Here is a 17,769-nt window from a genome sequence, read left to right on the forward strand (position 1 = left end):
AGCAGGATCTTCACCTGGTGAAAGTCAGGGTAGCTCCACTGAACCACTGCTGAAGCAATTTACGCCATCTGAAGCCCTGGAGCAAAAAAATCCGAGTCAGTGGGATATAAGCCAAAATTGGAGTGTTTTGCTGGATACAAACCAGATTTACTTGCTTGCTTAAACAGGTGCCTAAGTGCTCTAATGAACTGAGGCCCAAATACGGCTCCATTTTTTATTTGTGTCCACTTCTGCCAGTTTGGACATCTGATACAGAGGTCATATTATAGCTAACATTTTTGCCTTAAAGGCAACTCACAATATAGAACAGCTGCCTGTGGAGTTATGTTCCACACATAACTTTAAAAATAAAATGCAAGTGACTGGAAAACGTGGGTTTATAACTAGAAACAGAATACATGGGAACCTTGAAATAGAAATAAATGAAACACTTTCTGCATGCTGAGAAAAGAACAAATAATCTATTTCTATCACATTCTCTTTTAGTACTGATGTTTCCATACTGCAGTTAGAGTGTCCCAGGAATACCTTAGCTGGAACTGGTTAGACCAGAGGCACTGTAAGGAAAAAGGTTTTACACTTACATTAAATGAGGTTTAACCTACATATCATCTGATCTCTCTATAGGGAATCTATGTTTGCAATAACTGCATTTCCAAAGACTTCTCGCAATGTAGCAATGCCCCCGTAAGCTGTACACTGCTTCGTACATGGTTAGCAACAGCACAGCTTACAGGAGTGCCTACTGACCCCTCCAACTCATCCATCCAACTTGCAAATTCTAACAAGTGAGTTGAACGCCCACCTCCCAGTAGTTTTGTATATGGGACCATGACCATTGGATGGGAAAATGCAAAAGTAAGCTTGGAGGCCATGTCCAGAATGCAAGGTTGTCCTTGCTTTCCTGAGTCCCAGATGAGGGTCACCAGATGAGACTCCTGCTTTCTCATGTGGTTTCTGGTCCAGTCAATAACTTCATATCTTCCCGAAAAGTGCCTGATCTTGTGACTGAGGCAGTGGGGACCTCTCCCTGCCCCTCCCATGCAGGCAGCTCACCTCTGGCTTCCTGGTTAGTGAAACCTGGTGAGAGGTGGGGTTTGAGAAAAATGAAAATCATGTCCCACTTCCTACACTTTAATCTTCATTTAGAGTCACCATTGCATTGGTTTAAAAAAACAGCAGCTGTCAATATGTTTTTTCCTGTCACTGGGAAATAAGTGTGATATGAGCTGCTTGGTATATTGGGCCATCAGAGTTGCCCCAGCAAGGAGGAGGTGAGGGATTTCATGGGAAGATCTGCAACTAAGTGAGAAAGAATTTTAGTGTGAATTAGCCCTGACAAAAGTAACTCATGCAGTTCTTCATCACCAGTGGGTTTCTAAGGTTTTATTTGATACCGTAACAAACCCGACAAGATCACTTCAAGTGTGCAGTTTAATAGTTCTCTTAAGTCATTAAATCTCAATAGAAGATTAATTAAATAAAGCATTCAGCTTCATTTTGCAATTATCATTTGTAACCTTATATAATTAAGCCTTTTGCAAAATAGGCTTGAATCATAAAACAAGCATGTATTTGTATAAATTTTAACTGGACAGAACTGCAAAAGTAACCAAAAAGAAGGGATTACTACAAGCTCTGAGGTCTTCAGAGATGAAAGATAATTTACTATTCACAACTACCAATGAAGAATGGAATTTGCATAAGGAAAAATCTATTTCATCTATCAGTGCCTCACCTTATTTTCCACCTCTGGCTTGTTTTGTGTCACCAAGCCAGAGGCTAAATGCATTTAATATGCATGCTATTGCCATGCTGACATGGAACTAAGCAGCCCTGAAATGTCTCTTCGGGTACTTTGTGGAAAACATAACCATACTTAGAAATTAAGGAGAAGTTATTGAAGGATGCAGGATTGATCAGCAAAGACAATACAGCAGAATATTTAAATAATATTTATGTCAGGTTTATAAAAATTGCAATGGATGATTAGCGGCTTGATTTTTATTTCAGAGGATTGTAATATTGCCAGAATGGGGGAGAAACAACAAAGACCTCTGAGGAGAGGATGAAGTGGCTGGCAAATAAAAGAATCAAAAAACTCTAATGTCCATTCAAGAGGAGGTTACAGGCTACCCCGAAAAGACTGTGAGCCCAGCCCTGCTGTGCCCAGGGCTCAGAGGCTGCACAGGTCCACCCAGCTTGCCGCAGCATTAAGATGTGCATCTCCAGGGGACAGTGTAACGGTACCTGTGCAAAACCTAACACCTCAGAGGAGAGCTAACTGTAACTCCCAACACAAGAAAGACATGGACCAGTTAGAACAAGTCCAGAAGAGGACTACCAGTATGCCCCGAGGGCTGGAGCACCTCTCCTATGAGGACAGGCTGAGAGAGTTGGGGCTGTTCAGCCTGGAAAAGAGAAGACTCTGGGGAGACCTTACAGCGGCCTTCCAATACCTGAAGGGGCTACAAGAAAGCTGGGGAGGGACTTTTCATAAGGGCAGTTAATGACAAAACAAGGGGAAATGGCTTTAAGCTGAAAGAGAGGAGGTTTAGATTAGATATGAGGAAGAAATTCTTTCCTGTGAGGGTGGTGAGACATTGGAACAGGTTGCCCAGAGAAGCTGTGGATGCCCCCTCTCTGGAAACGTTCAAGGCCAGGTTGGATGAGGCTTTGAGCAACTTGGTCTAGTGGGGGGTGTCCCTGCTGATGGCAGGGGGGTTGGAACTGGATGATCTTTAAGGTCCCTTCCAATCCAAACCATTCTATGATTCTATAAATACATTCTCCTTTGGCCCTCCATCTGGAGGTTTTCCCCTTTGCTAAGACATACTCATCTCCCAGCATGCTGTTAACTTTTTTATTTTGGTTGTATTTATTTATCTGATCCTTGCTCTGAAAAAGAACCACAATATATTGAATCACTCCATGATTTTGATTCCATTTTTGGAAGAAACTGACTTTATGCACACACACAGAAAGTAAATATAGCAGGAATTTACAACTTAATAAATATATCTGGTATTCAAGGATATCAGCAAGGGGATCCTCCAGAAATTCTATATGCTGCATTCCCCTGCATACAACCCAACACAGTACCAAATGTCAATAAGCAAGTGCAGTGCATGCTTTTCCAGGGATAAATCACAAGAGAGGTAGATAAGAGCAGGGCATCCTTTGTAACCTCTGCAAAGTCAAAAGATATTTAAGCATCAAACTCTTGCTCTCACTCTCCCATTTCCCCAGCTGCAGAATGAGGAGGAAAGCATTTCTACCCTCTCACAGACCTCTTGTGAGGGTAAGAGAACTTGGTGCATGGACACCATGCTGTTAGGGGTACGTAAGAAGAGATAAAGAGGGAGGAGAAAAATTAACACGTTACAGGCCATTTGGCCAAATAGCTGGCAAATATTCGAGATGGCTTCATTAGAAGCACTAGCTTTAGATTAACTCTGCTTGGAGTTACTGTAGCCAGCATCAGTGGGAGACGAGCACTAGGCACAGCAACTGTCTAAGCAGAAAGCAAACGCAGCAGTGTCAGAGAGAAATGAATGCAGTCATTTGCCATGATGGACCTACATGGCCCAGGGCTTGATTCCAGTTCCTGAAGTTTTCTTGTGTTTTTAGACCCATTTTTAATTGCTTTGTCTCATCGGGGAAAACACATATGTGAGCCGCAGGTCTTTGTTCTGTAAACTATGAAGTGCTAAGAGAATACAAGTATTATCATTGCTATTTGTTTTACCCTTTGGTGTTTTGTCTCTCTTTCCCAATTGGTTTATGATGACTAATGTCAAAACTCTGTTCTCGGGTATCTCTCTTGGGCAAAGAAGATAATATAATATGACACATAATATAGTGTACCACAGGCCATCCTCTCTCTTCTGAACATTAAAATCACATACATAACAAGAAGCAATCATAACAATAGATGTATCTTTTATTCACAGATAAAAACCGAAGCAAGCTGTTATAATACATATTTGTACAAAGGATTTGAAAAAACCATAAAAAGGAAGATGATTAGAAAATATGATTCATTATGAAATGTGGTATTACATACACTATTAAACCTTTTCAAAAGTATTTGTTTGGCAACAATTTATCAATAGTTTCCACACTTAAGTGGCCTCCTTCAAAAAAGCACAAATCTCATGCAGCATGTATAAACTTGATCCTGAGGGTTTGCCTTCCTTAGAAAAACTGTAAAAAGATATACTATTTGTCTTAAAAGTTCAAAATGCAAATGCTATATTTATAGTCAAAACTATATAAAAATATGGACCTAACTTAACATTTACAAAAACTTTTTGTTCCTTTTTTTTGTTTGTTTGTTTTATGGTTTTGGTAATAAACATAATTCTCAATTCCTGCAGTCAGAGAGGAAAAAAGAAAAACCAAAACAAACCACAGTGCCCTTTGTAGACTTCCTCACATTAAGTTTATGACTCCAAAAAGACCAGGTCTGTGATAAGTGAGGTTAGTAACCAAGCAAGTAGGTAAGCAGTTAATATATATCTATATATGTATATATAAAATGGAAAACAAACATTTATTTTGATCTGAAAAAGTAATAATACAAAACCTGAAGGTAAAACAATCATCTCAAAATGCCATAATACAACTTTTCAATAGATAAATGTTCATAAAAATATCTTGAACCTTAACCAAGAAAACAATTATAATACAATTTTAATTCTGCTACATAAAACAGCTTTTCTATGAAACAAGAAGGCAAGTTCAGGTATGAAAACATAATTTACTTATTGCTTTTGCTACAATGTTGTTTGTTTTTTACATATAGTCATAAATACACTATACAGTATAAAATATTTCATAGGAATACATTTTGTGGTCTGCTTAGGTTTGCTGGCTTTAATTCTAGCACCAAATACAAAAATGAAAATCAAATTAACTTTAAAGGCACTTCCATTGTATGTTTGTTTGTTAATTAGCATCTTGGTTTGTACTAAATTTCTTTGCTTCCCTCTGGTAGAAGCAATACTTGATCCTACTTTTATCTTCGTACAGTTCAGGTCACATTGAGGCACCAAATGATTTATGAACATTCCAGTCCCTCAGCTGTTTCTTTCTCTTACAACATTCATTGTTGCTTTTTAGTCTTCACCCTTTCCTCCTTCACTTCCCAGCTACTCCATCTCTTTACATCTTCATGTCAGACGATCCAGCTTCACATCCTTCAGTCCCTTGAAAAACCTCTCTTCAAACCTCCACTTCCCTTACTCCATCTTGTGCATCTGTTATTCCAATATCGAAACACGTCACTATCATGATACGTGACTTACACAGATTAACACACTGCTCCAGTTCCTCTGTCACTTGTTCCAGTGCCTCCAGGTACTCCTGTGACTCCTTATCAAGATCAGGATCCACTTCAACTGTCAGACAAAAAGTTAGTGAGTAAGAGAAACAGCTCACAGCAAAACATTATTCTATCACAGAGTACAACTTTGTTTCTCTTGAATGAAGAAATTTTTTCACTTTGTTTAGCTGATGCAAAACTCTACCTTGAGGCTTCAGTTAAGCACAGCACTCAGTCTGTGAACAAATCTCATGCCTCAGTTTCCCAGCTACAACATGGATATGGAAACATTTTTTTCCTTCTTTCAGAAGAAGGATAATAAAAGGTTATATAAATATTTAATATCAACAAGCATCACAGTGAGTCTCTGCATTGTTTTGATATTCTCTTCTGGTTAGTTTGGAGGGGGTTTTTTGTTCACTTCCAGTACTACTCAGCACTGAACAAATCCTGTGTCACAGAAATACAAATGGATTCACAGAGTATTTTAGGGTTCAGTTCAGCAAAATATCTCAGGAAGTGCTTAACTTTTTCAGTGGGACTGCTCACATGCTGAAAATTTATTACATGCTGATCATACTGCTGTTTTTGCAAAGTACTTACAGTCTTCTTTCCACTTATTTGGATCCATCATCAACCTGCACTTTGTCTCTTCCAACTCTTCCTTCAAAAATTCATGTTTTGCCTTTACTTCTCTGATTCGCTGCTGGCGCCTTTCTAGTATCTTCAGCTTGGTATGGAAATACATCAGCCCCTTTTAAGACACAGAAAGACTATTCCATGAAATTGCCTGTTATGAGCTGATCTCCAAAAGTCTGACAAAAATTGCTCTCAGCTCATTACTTCTAGCAGGTGGGTTGTTTTGTGTGGTTGTGGGGTTGGTGGGTTTTTTGGGTTTTGGTTGGGTTTTTTGTTTGTTTGGTTTAGGGGGTTTTTTTAAAGTTTACATTAATGGTTTCTAATCTTAGAGGAACAGCATGCTACATCATTCAAGCATTTGTTGCACTTCTCTGAATTAGTAAACATCTCTAATACATTCTAAAATTGCTACTGTTTGTAGAGGAATTTTTTTTTTTTCCAGCAGTGAAAATGATAAACACAGACTAATAATAATGTGAGAGTTATATTTAATCCTAAAATATACAAATTCTTATTTTCTTAAAAGCATTCCTACCTTCTCAACATCCTGGAAAGGCTATTATGAAAGAAATGGGAAAAAGGCATCAGAAGAATATAGAATTCTGGTCTCCAAAATAGAATTAGCTGAAGTGTTTTGCAATTATAAGTAAATTAAACTCAGTGCATCCCTGATTTAATAGAATCCTGTCATTTACATAAAGAGTTAATGACCCTATAGTTGAGGGAGGCTGTAAGGTTTCATCAGCCAGGCTAAGATGATAAAGTCTTCTCATAATGTATTCATTGGTAACTTCCATTTACACCATCAGTCATGTTAGACACAATTAATTTTAGACAGCAATCATTTTCATTTTCTGTGTTATGGGTACCCCAACATATGAATTGTAAAATTAATAATTATAGTGCTTTAATTGCAATCAATTTCCTGAACACCATTCCAGCATTCAAGCAAGGATTCTGCCTGTGTACTGTAATTTAAGTTGTCTACAGTTCTTGTAAAATATGTACTGACCTCAGTTTCCTCTTGTCTGTGTCGCTGTAATCGTTCCACATCATCTATCTCATAAACTTTAATTTCAAATGGCTCTTTTAAAGTGCCTGGCAAAGGTGGTAGATCAACCCACTGGCCAGTGACACTGGGTTTTCTTCCTAGGGAGGCAGCATCTGGCATCGGAGCCGGAATCAGTCTACGACGCTGGAGACCTAAAATACAAAAGACAAGCGTTCCTCAGACTCTAAGAGACTATCAGACTACAGAATGTACTGCATTGAATGAATTAAAGAAAGATCTCGGTTCGCAGGATACTTAGGAAGAAATGCTTTTCTTTTAATAGCATACCCTCAGGCTTCTAATGAGTTACAACCTTGACAAAGTATGTTCCACTTGGTTCATGGATAGGAGTAACAGCAGTTCCTCTCCCAAAGCAGATGTCTGAGCATCAGTACTTTATTCTCTCCTTGCACAAATATTTTGCCTGGATTAATTTTAGTTTGGTGGGCTACAATGGTATTCAATACCTTGCAATGGCAATGAGATAGTAAGTAATTTCAAACCAATACTGATAGTGGCAGATGAGTCTGGAAATCTCCTGCTCCTCCAGTTAAAGTCAAGCAAGGCTATCTAAGATCCCTCTCATTGTATTACCTCTTTGCAAAGAGCAAACAGTTCCCTCCAGAACTACTACCAATGTTTTAAGGTGCTAAATACCGGCGGTTTTCAATGACTTTGTGGGATTAGGAGACATTCAGAAGGCAGAAATCAATCAAGCTGCCACCCCTAATGTTGAGGCCTACCACCACCCATTTGCACCAGCACTCAGAAGCTCAGAGCACGACAAACCTCACCAATTCGTCAACAGAAGGGTTCACAGATTTACAAACAAACACCTTGATGCATCTGCTAGGGCTCAAGTTTCATGAAGAAAAGACTGATTTATGTCCTTCAAAAGTGCTGGTACTTTTGTATGTAAGAGTTATCACTTCAGTGTCCAGAGTTTTTTGTGATTCCTCATTCCCCAAAAGTCTGACCTTTACACTACGTATGTCAAGAATGAGTACATGCATAGAGCTGGTCAGGCAATGTTAACAAGGCTGCAGTCCAATCCCTAGGTAAATAGGAGGGCTGAAGGCCACCACAAACACGCTGAAATGTCACATGGTAGCAGCAAAAAAAAACATCTTTTGGGTGACTGGTGATAATAAATTTAGTGCCTAATTTCCTCCTCTTATTGAAAACCAACTCAGAAATAAGGAGTCTTATTTCTTCTAGTCTTCTTACAAAAGGGAGCACATCAAACAGACAAGACTGTTGCTCAGAGGACAGTGCTGCCAAAGTAACTTCGGGGCCGAGACCTCTACAGGAGGGTGAAGTGCAAGCTAAGGCTTTCAGGTCAACCCTGTCACAAACCAACATGAAATAGAGACAAAATCCCAGCAGGTATCCCCAAGAGCAACACACCTCCATAGATACCTGAAGAGTTATCTGCTTTACATATTCTTAAGAAAAACATCCCTGATTCTTAATTGCATCCTTGCTAATTTCTAAGTAACAAGAACAATCACAACAGGAATTTTTTGGAAAGGGGAAGACTTGATTCTATTTCTACAACACCTGTTCATCATTCTGACATCCCCAATTCAGTTAGCCCGAATCACCACTATAGTCCTACCTGCTGAAATCACCCACTCTAACTCTGATCCTGTAACCACTTTGGTGAGAGCAGGATCCCTCTGAAGACGACACCAAACAGATGCAGTCAAACACATATACTCAGCACACAAACTTCCTATCCTTCCACTGTACCAGCCAGGGTCAACATCATTTCTCCAAGGATGAAGTTAAAGGATAAAGGGACCAGCTTTCCAGTGAAATATATGGGAGTAGGATCTGTCCTTGAATCCAGAGACTGCATGACTCCAACACACTTTGGAGCAACGTAAGCTACTCCAAGAATCTCTAACACTCTGCAAAGATTACAATATATTTTAGCCAATAATGGATCTGCATCAAACATTTCTTGTAAGAAATAAATTCATCAGCTTCCAAGGAAACCTCATTTCATGTACAGAACACATTATTGTCTCAAAGTCTACAGCACTCCAAAAAAGTAATACATAATATACTGATATAGAGCAATTTCAATTTGAAAAATAAATAGTTTGTCATTTTTAAAGACCTTATAATCAGTTCCTGGGGCAAAAACAAATACAAATCCATCAGTGGGTAATGCCTTCTCAATATGTGTGCAACTTATACAGCTGTTAATATTGATTTGTAGGAAAGGTTTAAGAGGTTGATATGCTATGGAAAGAGAACTGCAGAAAATGTTGCACTGAGTTTCCAAAATGATTTATCACCTGCTGAAGCTACTCAGTTGCTTTAACCAGAATACACCATGAGATCTACATCAGTTTAACTCATTTGGTTTTATTGCCAGAATTGAGCATCATGGATGTCTACAAGTATTGCAATAATTACCACTTTCCAACCAAACGCTCAGATTCAGCGCATTGCTGATATTAGTTACCACTGTATTTCCAACAGTCAGTACGCTTAGGTTGCTGAATGAGGCTGCTGGTCATTAGCTACATGGCACCGATTGGCACCGACTCTTTATGATACTACAGGACTTCAACCTGGATCTGTAAAAATGAATACTGTAACAGCAGTCATAAGAGCCTGATTATGAAGCTGGCTATAACCAGCAGCACTTACATGAGCACCACTTGCAAAAGAAATAAGGAAAGGCACCGCAGAGCAGGAAAGAGGACCTGGCTCTCGTATGCCCACCTTTGCATGGTGTGGTCGGACATGGATGCCTTGGCACACTACATGAGCCAGAGCCACCTCTTCTCAGCAACCCCCTGAGTCGTTTTCCTATTGCTTATAGTATGCACACATACACACTAAGATTTCTTTATAAAAACAGTATTACAGTGCAATACAATACTTTTGGAATTAGCTGGTAGCATTAACATAAGAGTCGCTGTATCTTACATACGCACTCTTCTGTTCTGCCCCAACCCTTACCTTTGGGTAATCTGACGCACATTCAGCAATCCTCGTTAATTCACAAATGCTCCTTTCCCCTCCAGGCTTATTCCCTTGTTTCCAAATTACAGTCCCAGCCCATCTCACTGAAATTCCCTCACAGATGCCTGGCAGCAAAGTTCCTCCTCTCCTCACTGCCCTTCTCTCACTGTGTCTTCCCTGGTGCTCACTTGATCCTCACCAAATATAATCAGTGCCTACCCAGCACCCTCATTCTTTCCAGCCCACCCATAACACCCTCCTATTTTGGGCCACTCTGGTGCCGCACCCATTGCTGACCCTGCTGAGGGAGGAAGGAACGTCCCCACATCTGCTGGCGGCCATCTGCTGCCTCCTCCCTCGCAGGGAGGCTGCCAGCGCCCCAGGGCACCCGGCGCCTTTCCTGCCCTCTCCGCCGCAGCACCTGTGTCACACCTGCAGCTTTGAAGTGAAATAAATGACAAGTAGCTGCTGTCACAGCAATATGAGTGCACACGCAAGCTCATGCAGGCAGCTCATGCAGCTCTGAGTTTCCCCCAAACCTCTTCTCCCTCTCTGTCAGAGAGGCCATGAAAACACCCCCTCCTCAGGGATGCAGCGGAGTGCCAGTGGACACCTGGTCACCTTCCCCTTCATTTCTTACCTGTTGACCGTTTCTTGGGGGACTTGAGGCTCCTCATCCGTCCTGGCGATGACATCCCACTTTCACTCATGGAATCGTGCGCCGAGGAGGCGCTGCCGGTGGCCTCACTGTCCCGAATCATGCTCTCGTAACCACTGCTGCCCCCACTGTGGTAAAACAGAGCTGTCCTCCCCATGGCCGGCGGCAGCTCCCCGCTTAGGACGCTGCTGTTGTCACTTCCATGCCCGCTGCTGTACCGCTGAGGCCGCCGGGGTGCTGTTATCTTGCTGTATGGAGAAGGCAGCACCGGGATTTGCGACTTCTCATCACTGAGGTTAATGCCACTGTCATTGCCGCTGTCAGAGTCGGTGGAGCCTCGGAAGTGGCCCACCTTGGCAGAGCCACCCGACACCAGCTCGTTCACACGGCTGTTGGCCGCCCTCATGGCTTGCTTGGTCCCCATGATGGTCCCTCGGCCGGGTTTGCTGCTGACGGGCTGCACGGAGCGGGGAGCCGCCTTCCCACTGGGGGCCATGCCAGAGCCCTTCCCCGTGGGCTGTGCCAGGGACTTCACAGAAGAACTGAGAGACTTTGACCCACTGGCAGAGAGGCCCCGGTTTTTATTCCCATTGGCTTGTACCTTCTGGTTAGCTGTGGGTTTTGCCTGGCTGTTTTTACCAGGCGCAGGGGTGGCAAAGGGTGGTGGTAAACCCATCCCAGAGGCAACAGGGGGGACCCCCAGTCTGGGGACGGAGCGCCCTGCCCGGCTGTTGCTGGCGCTTCCGTTCTCCCTCGCCAGGCTTGCTTTGGACCCAACCGACGTCAGGCTGTCGCACCTCTCCAGGGACATGTGGCTCCCGTAACGGTGCACAGCTTCGCTCTTCGACGTCTTTGCCTTTAAGCTGGATGTCATCTTAGGCAAAGAGTGGTCACCCTTCAGGTTCATTTTGCTGCTGGTACTTTCACTGAAGTAAGACCCAGCTTTCAACCGTAAATCTGCTTCATCTTCAGCCTTTGGTGTGGCAGCTCTGGCAAAGTCCAGGCTGGAGGCTTTTCCCCCACCATTACCCAGACCAACAGGTTTCTGCTCCAGGCTCGATTTGCGTACAGGAGGTGTTGGAGGTGTTGGCCCACCTGGCCTGGGCAACATGGTCGACTTCTGTGGCACGTTCTTCTTTCCCAGTGATGATTTCAAACTGCCAGTAGCCAAAGGAGCATCCGAATTCCCTCGGGTCACAGCCTCTGACAAAGTACTGTTAGCATGTGACACTGGCATCACTCCCAGCGTAGTAGCTCCTCTCTTCAGCTGGGGCATCTTCATCGCAACTTCTGACTTCTTTGCAGCTCCGCTGGAGGATTTACAGGCCATTTCACAACCATCCACAACCCTCTGCGAACAGGCGAGCATCGTCTGCGACTTAGTTGGCCTGGGTGCTGCGCCAAAATACTGGGCAGCTTTTCCTGGCTGCTTCTCAGTACCAAATGTGTGAGATTTTGGAGACAGCAGCGAGTCCGCAGGTTTTGCTTCCAACTGATAATCGGTGCGCAACAGCCAAGGATCTTCAAATATACCATGTGGATTCTGCAGCTCTTTATAGCTGAGGACAGTATTATTGTGGATTGGAGACGAGGTAGTTTTTGTTTTCCTAGGAAGACTAGAATGTATTGTTTCTATCACAGGCATATCGCGAGAATTACTAAATTTTATTTTTACGGGCTGATCAGTGACACAAAAAGCACTTTTTATCTGAGATGCTTTGGTAGTTTCAGAGGTTTGAGGGCTTTTGCTGATGCCTGAGGACAGCTTGCTGGAACTCAAGCTCTCACTCTCCAGTTCAGAGAAGCAAAATCCACTGTCATTCAGAGTGCTTTTCAGGGGGGTGGATAAATGGGATGAATCCAAGTTGAAGGGCTCCTCGGATTTACTACAGCTGTAAGATGACTGTGCGACAAAACTGTCACTAGACTGGGCTCCATCACTTTCGATTGTACAGATGCTGACTTCACTAAGCCACGAACTGATGGAGGAACGTCTGCTGCTGGTAAAGGGATCCTTAGCAAAGGGCACAACAATATCAATATTTACACCAGTAGAAGTCTCCTGTGAGGTATAAGCATCAAACTCATCATTGATGCTGCTGATAATACTGACTGGCCTTGAACCTGATGCAAGGGCCTGAAGGGAGCAGTCACTGTTAAAGCTAATGATACTGGAAGGTCTTCCATTATCCATAATCCCACTAATGGATAGTTCTTCCACCACTGTAAAAACAAGCTCATCCTCTCCATTCAGCTCAACAGGCTGCTGCAAAGTCACTGTGGTGGTTAGTATATCCCGATCAAAACATTTCCCTCTGAATGCTGACCTGAAGCTGTGTACCTCTATCGCACCTGACTGATTCTGGGCATTGCTACCAACCAGGAACGTGCTTCCAACAGGGTTCTGCTCAGGTTTGTTTCCCATCTGCTTGCTCATTCCCACAGGAGGAGTCCGAACTGCATTGCTATTGGCCAGCTCCAAATTCTCAGCTTTGGAGCTTGGTACATGCTCTTTCTGCTGTGGAGGTGGAGGTGCTGGGCTTGGCAAGGGTCTCTTCATGTACAGGGACTTTTCCTTAATGACACATTCAGCTGTGGCCTTATTTTGCTCCGGATTCCTTGAAGGGCTACACCTTGAGGACTGCAGGGAATCGGTGATTGTCTCTCTCTCTCCCTCCAGTACTGAGTCTATTATTTTGTTGTCAGCTCTACTATGCAGCTTGGAAAGCTCTGTTTTCAAGTGAGGTGTGCTCTTTTCATGACAATTGCCATTGCCACCCCTCGGTACAACAGCCTGGAAAGGAAGGTTATGTCCTTTTTTGGGAGATGAAGTTTCTTGTGGAACTGGTTTCTTAAATCCTCCTGAAGGAGAAGATATTTTTTCCTTTATCAGCTTAGACTGTGCATTTTCTGTACCTCCAGGGACTGGACTACAATTGGACGCAACAGAGATTTCTCCACAAGCAAATTTGATGGGTTCCTCACTTCCATCAATGCACTCTAACCTTTCTTGAAGTTCAGCAAAAGTGTTGCATTTAAAATGGTCCTTGTCAGAACTCCTACCAATAGCAGAATTGTCTTTACTTCTCTTCTTGTTTAGGGATGGGATTATGGGAACAAACTCTGGAGGACCTTCATTATCTGTCAATTCCCTGTCAGACAAAGCTGCACCATTGGGACCAACATAGATGACAGTATCACAAGACTGTTCACTGCTGGAAGAATAATCAGGATCACTAGATATACTCAGAACAGGAAGGTCAGGGTCAAGGGCAACAGTTCGTGGGTGAAACGGTCGTAAATGGGGCGGTCTTCGGACATGTCCTTCTTCACATGAACTCTCTCCTCCAGACGAACTGGATGCATACTGCAAATTATCAATAAGGGAAAAGTTATTAATATTAATGGATTTATAAGTATATATATGTGTATATAGTTGATTAAAAGGTATATACTCTGTGTTTTGTGTATACTATCACAACTACACCTAGTGGAAAAAATGTTAAGAGTGTGATTCAAAACAGCAAGGTCATGCTACATAGATTTTATTGTATTAGAAGTAATACAGCAATCACACCTCTTCAGATAATTTCCATTAAATATTATGCACTGCCTTGCTCCTCAACAGTTTTCTGCTCCTTCCTTATTGTTTTTTAATTAATACAAATAGGAGCTTTTAAGATAGTTCCACATATAAGTAAAGAAAGAATACGTGTCTGGAACAAAAAGAAGGGAATTTCAGGATTAAGGATTGAGGGCGGGATGATGGCTCAGTGCCAAGTAATTTGTCAGTTCCTCTCCTGAGTTTTTATGCATTTTGTATTATTTCTTACTGCCAATAAATCCCATGTTCCCCCACCAAGAGGTTAGGAAAACTAATTTTCAAACAAATTAATTTCTGCCTTTTTGTGAACCAACCTTGGATTTTTTCTTTCTCATTCGGTGGATTCGCGATGCGAGCTGAATGGTGGTGAGAGTTTCTGCATAATTGGCTGGGGAGTCAGAAATATGTGCAATCATAGTAGTTCTGCAGTTGATGTTCCCAAGTGATTCCCTCAACAACATTGTCAACTTGTTGTCCCTGTGTAACAAATGAGAACATTAGGATGGTTTAAAGAAATCACAATCCTTTTTTGCAGATTTTTACACCACAAATTGTGCTTTCACTCTCATAGGATATATGCACGTATGGTACATGTAGGTAAGAAATATGTTGCTATTATTTGACCACACTTAAAATATGTCTAAATGTACACATACAAAGATACCGGTATTTTAATTATTTATCTGCCTGTGTATTTGCAGTATGATAAGTCATTTTATTTGTTACTTAAGACAATTGTAAAACAACTAATTGATAACTAGTTTAGTTATATCAGGTTTACCTCGTATTACCCAAAAAGCTTACGAGTGCTGTATTTTTATCTGAGCAGACTTAATACCTGGATAGCTAAGCTCTGTGAGTTCTATGCAAACAATTTTGATAATAAGAAAAAAATAAGTCAACAGAAATGGTAAGAAATCTCTAAACAAATATAACAATGTTAGATATTAGAAAATATATTATCAATGCCACCTCAACTAATCTAGTTTCTCTCCTGCCTGCTGTGCTCTGCTCTGACATAGCAAATGGGAAGCAGAATTTCTCTCTGAAGGCTTTCCTGATGCCATGGACAGCAAAGCCGACAAGACAGGTGACATTCTGTCCTCCACTGGTCTCCAAGACATCACTCCCCAGGGCTCCCTGGAGGATGCTTTCTCTCACCTCCCTGAGCTGGCCCAACATGTGGAAACTACCGCCATGTCTGCTCACTAAACCATGGCAGCTGACAAAGTTGAGGATCTGCCCTTCTCTGTTCTAACCCATCCATCCTCTACTCCACCCACAAACCTAGCAACTAGCCTGAGGAAATTACCTTCTGCCTAATAAAGAAAGAAAGAACACCTGTTTGAGATGCAGCACTCAATAAATATGTGAAATGACATGATTGATAACAACAACACAAAGTTATAATGCATGAAGACAAGAAGCAATTAAATTTAAAGACTGAAGGCCAAGTTCTGGTAACGGTGTTTACAATGTGGCTGTTGTCTATAAGCTGGGCTCCCCACAGGTGTGTTTGACATAACATTATTGTCAAGTACACTCTGCAAAGGAAAACACCTAAATGTTTGTTTCTGCTAAACAAATGTGCAACATGGTAGTCCTCTGGTTTTTAACTGAAAATATGCATAATTTAAAAAGGCATACGGAAATATCAACCTTTGATGACCATCCTTGATAAACTCTCCAGTATTTTCTGAAATTTCAATACAATTTTTAAATTTGAAAAAGGAGAGAAAATCCTATGAAATTGTTCACTAATGTCCAGCTGTCTGAGATTAGTCTAAATTCTAAGCCCAGGAAAAAAAGAGAAGATAGAAGGAAAAAAAAAAAAAAACCAACAAAACAACATTTTATCCATTTTGCCCTGTCTTTTTCAACAATCAAACCCTCCCCAACATTTCAGCCAACTTAAGAATATAGAATTTTTCACCATGTAATTAAGAATTTCATGTTACTATGTGACATTTAAAAAGTTGTGTCTATGTATACATGCGTAGACGAATAGATATATATATCTGTAATATAGAAGCAACCTTAAAAGAGGGCTCTTAACTTCATCTTAGGTAAATTGTTGATACAATTCATTGCTACGGTAACACCAGTCACAAATTTAAGATAATGCAGACGATAATTCACTTACCTATATGGCACATGCTTAGCACCATTAATTAAGGCCAAAATTACGTTGCCTAGGGCAGAGAGAGACAGACACAGAGAGCCTCCTCCATCTCGGCTCTTGCTCAGCACTTTTTCACAGCTCCCTAGATCAATGAGATGCAAACGGCTGCGTCCTCCAGACACTAAAACAAAAAGGGGAAGAACAGTTGTACATCACATTCTTGCATGGACTCAAGCCAAACTTGGTATTCAAAATGTATTCAAAGGAGGAAAATAATGAATACAGCATGGGATAATGACCACATTGGATACTAATAGTAAGGAAACCAGATATTAACCACAGCTACCAAAGTTAAAGGTGACTTGACTGGCTTGAGGGTTCACTTGATTTTTTTCTTTTTAAGTTTATTGCAAATTATTGTTTAAACTAACCCAAACCCACGTAATTTTATAATAAACAATATGGTAAGAAGAATCATACTTCCTCCTTTGCCACTCTTCTCCATGCGATACTGGTATATGTGAAGAGTAAAGAGCATATGCGAATTCCTCCTATCTTCTTCCTCGCATTCAGGTTTGCTGGTACTTCTGGCAGCAATTGCTGCATCAAGGAAAAAGGCAGCTTTCTCTGCTGTCGGGGCCCTTAGCTCACTTTGGTTTTGAAGCTTGAATATAAACAAGAAAATGACTAATTAGAACAGGGGCATTTTTTATTATTATTTTTTGCTGAACTCGCTAAATCTCTAGGGCACTAAAATAAACAAATATGTACACCATGGGAGAAAAGCTTATAAATTAAAAGCAAAGAATTTTTTTACTGTCTTAAAAATTGTCGTAATTGTTGTCAGATAAAAGGAAATGAAAAGCAGAAGAAAGTCAGGCTCAGAAAAATCTATGTTGTGATATCCATTATACCTGGGTTCCACATATTGGATCTTCTCTCAGATAAACCCCGGGAGACTGGCCATCCTGAAGGCTGCCAGTGGCTACTTCAGCTAACAAATCCTTAAGGTTTTCATCTTTTCCACTGATCTCCACAGCAGATACTCTAATAGAGAAACGAGTCCCAGTTTTTTCTTTACGTTCATTGATTAATTTGAAGAGCCAAGAAATTGCGCAGGGGATGATACCAAGGCTTTGCGTGGAGTTATCTTTCCCAATCATGGTAAAAGACTTTCCTAGAATGAAAAGACAAACATGAACTTAATTTCATTTCTTGTACAAGACAGTGACTCTTCATATCACCACTGTATATTACATGCAATGCTATGTGCTGCACAGATAATGGGAAAGAACAGATGCGAAAATGCAATTTAATTATTAATCCATTACTATTTATTCAACTAGTTTTGCAATTTTGTAACTCAGACCCACAGCAAATTTTCATC

At 41.3% G+C, this 17,769-nt stretch overlaps 1 protein-coding gene across 1 annotated transcript in view; it reads right to left on the reverse strand.

Moving 5' to 3' along the window:
- Positions 1-3,925: 3,925 nt before the first annotated feature.
- Positions 3,926-17,769, reverse strand: part of KIF26A (kinesin family member 26A) — a 65,957-nt gene continuing 52,113 nt past the window's right edge. Inside the window, exons 6-13 of the mRNA XM_029083986.1 lie at positions 17,297-17,559; positions 16,863-17,046; positions 16,404-16,563; positions 14,575-14,737; positions 10,639-14,023; positions 6,978-7,168; positions 5,930-6,080; positions 3,926-5,402 (exon numbers count right to left, since the gene is read on the reverse strand). Coding sequence (XP_028939819.1) covers positions 5,227-5,402; positions 5,930-6,080; positions 6,978-7,168; positions 10,639-14,023; positions 14,575-14,737; positions 16,404-16,563; positions 16,863-17,046; positions 17,297-17,559 — 4,673 coding nt within the window. The 3' untranslated portion in view covers positions 3,926-5,226. The remainder of the gene's footprint in view (positions 5,403-5,929; positions 6,081-6,977; positions 7,169-10,638; positions 14,024-14,574; positions 14,738-16,403; positions 16,564-16,862; positions 17,047-17,296; positions 17,560-17,769) is intronic.

This window comes from Antrostomus carolinensis, unplaced genomic scaffold, assembly GCF_000700745.2.
Source record: "Antrostomus carolinensis isolate BGI_N321 unplaced genomic scaffold, ASM70074v2 scaffold2633, whole genome shotgun sequence".
In the NCBI taxonomy this organism is placed as follows: domain Eukaryota; kingdom Metazoa; phylum Chordata; class Aves; order Caprimulgiformes; family Caprimulgidae; genus Antrostomus; species Antrostomus carolinensis.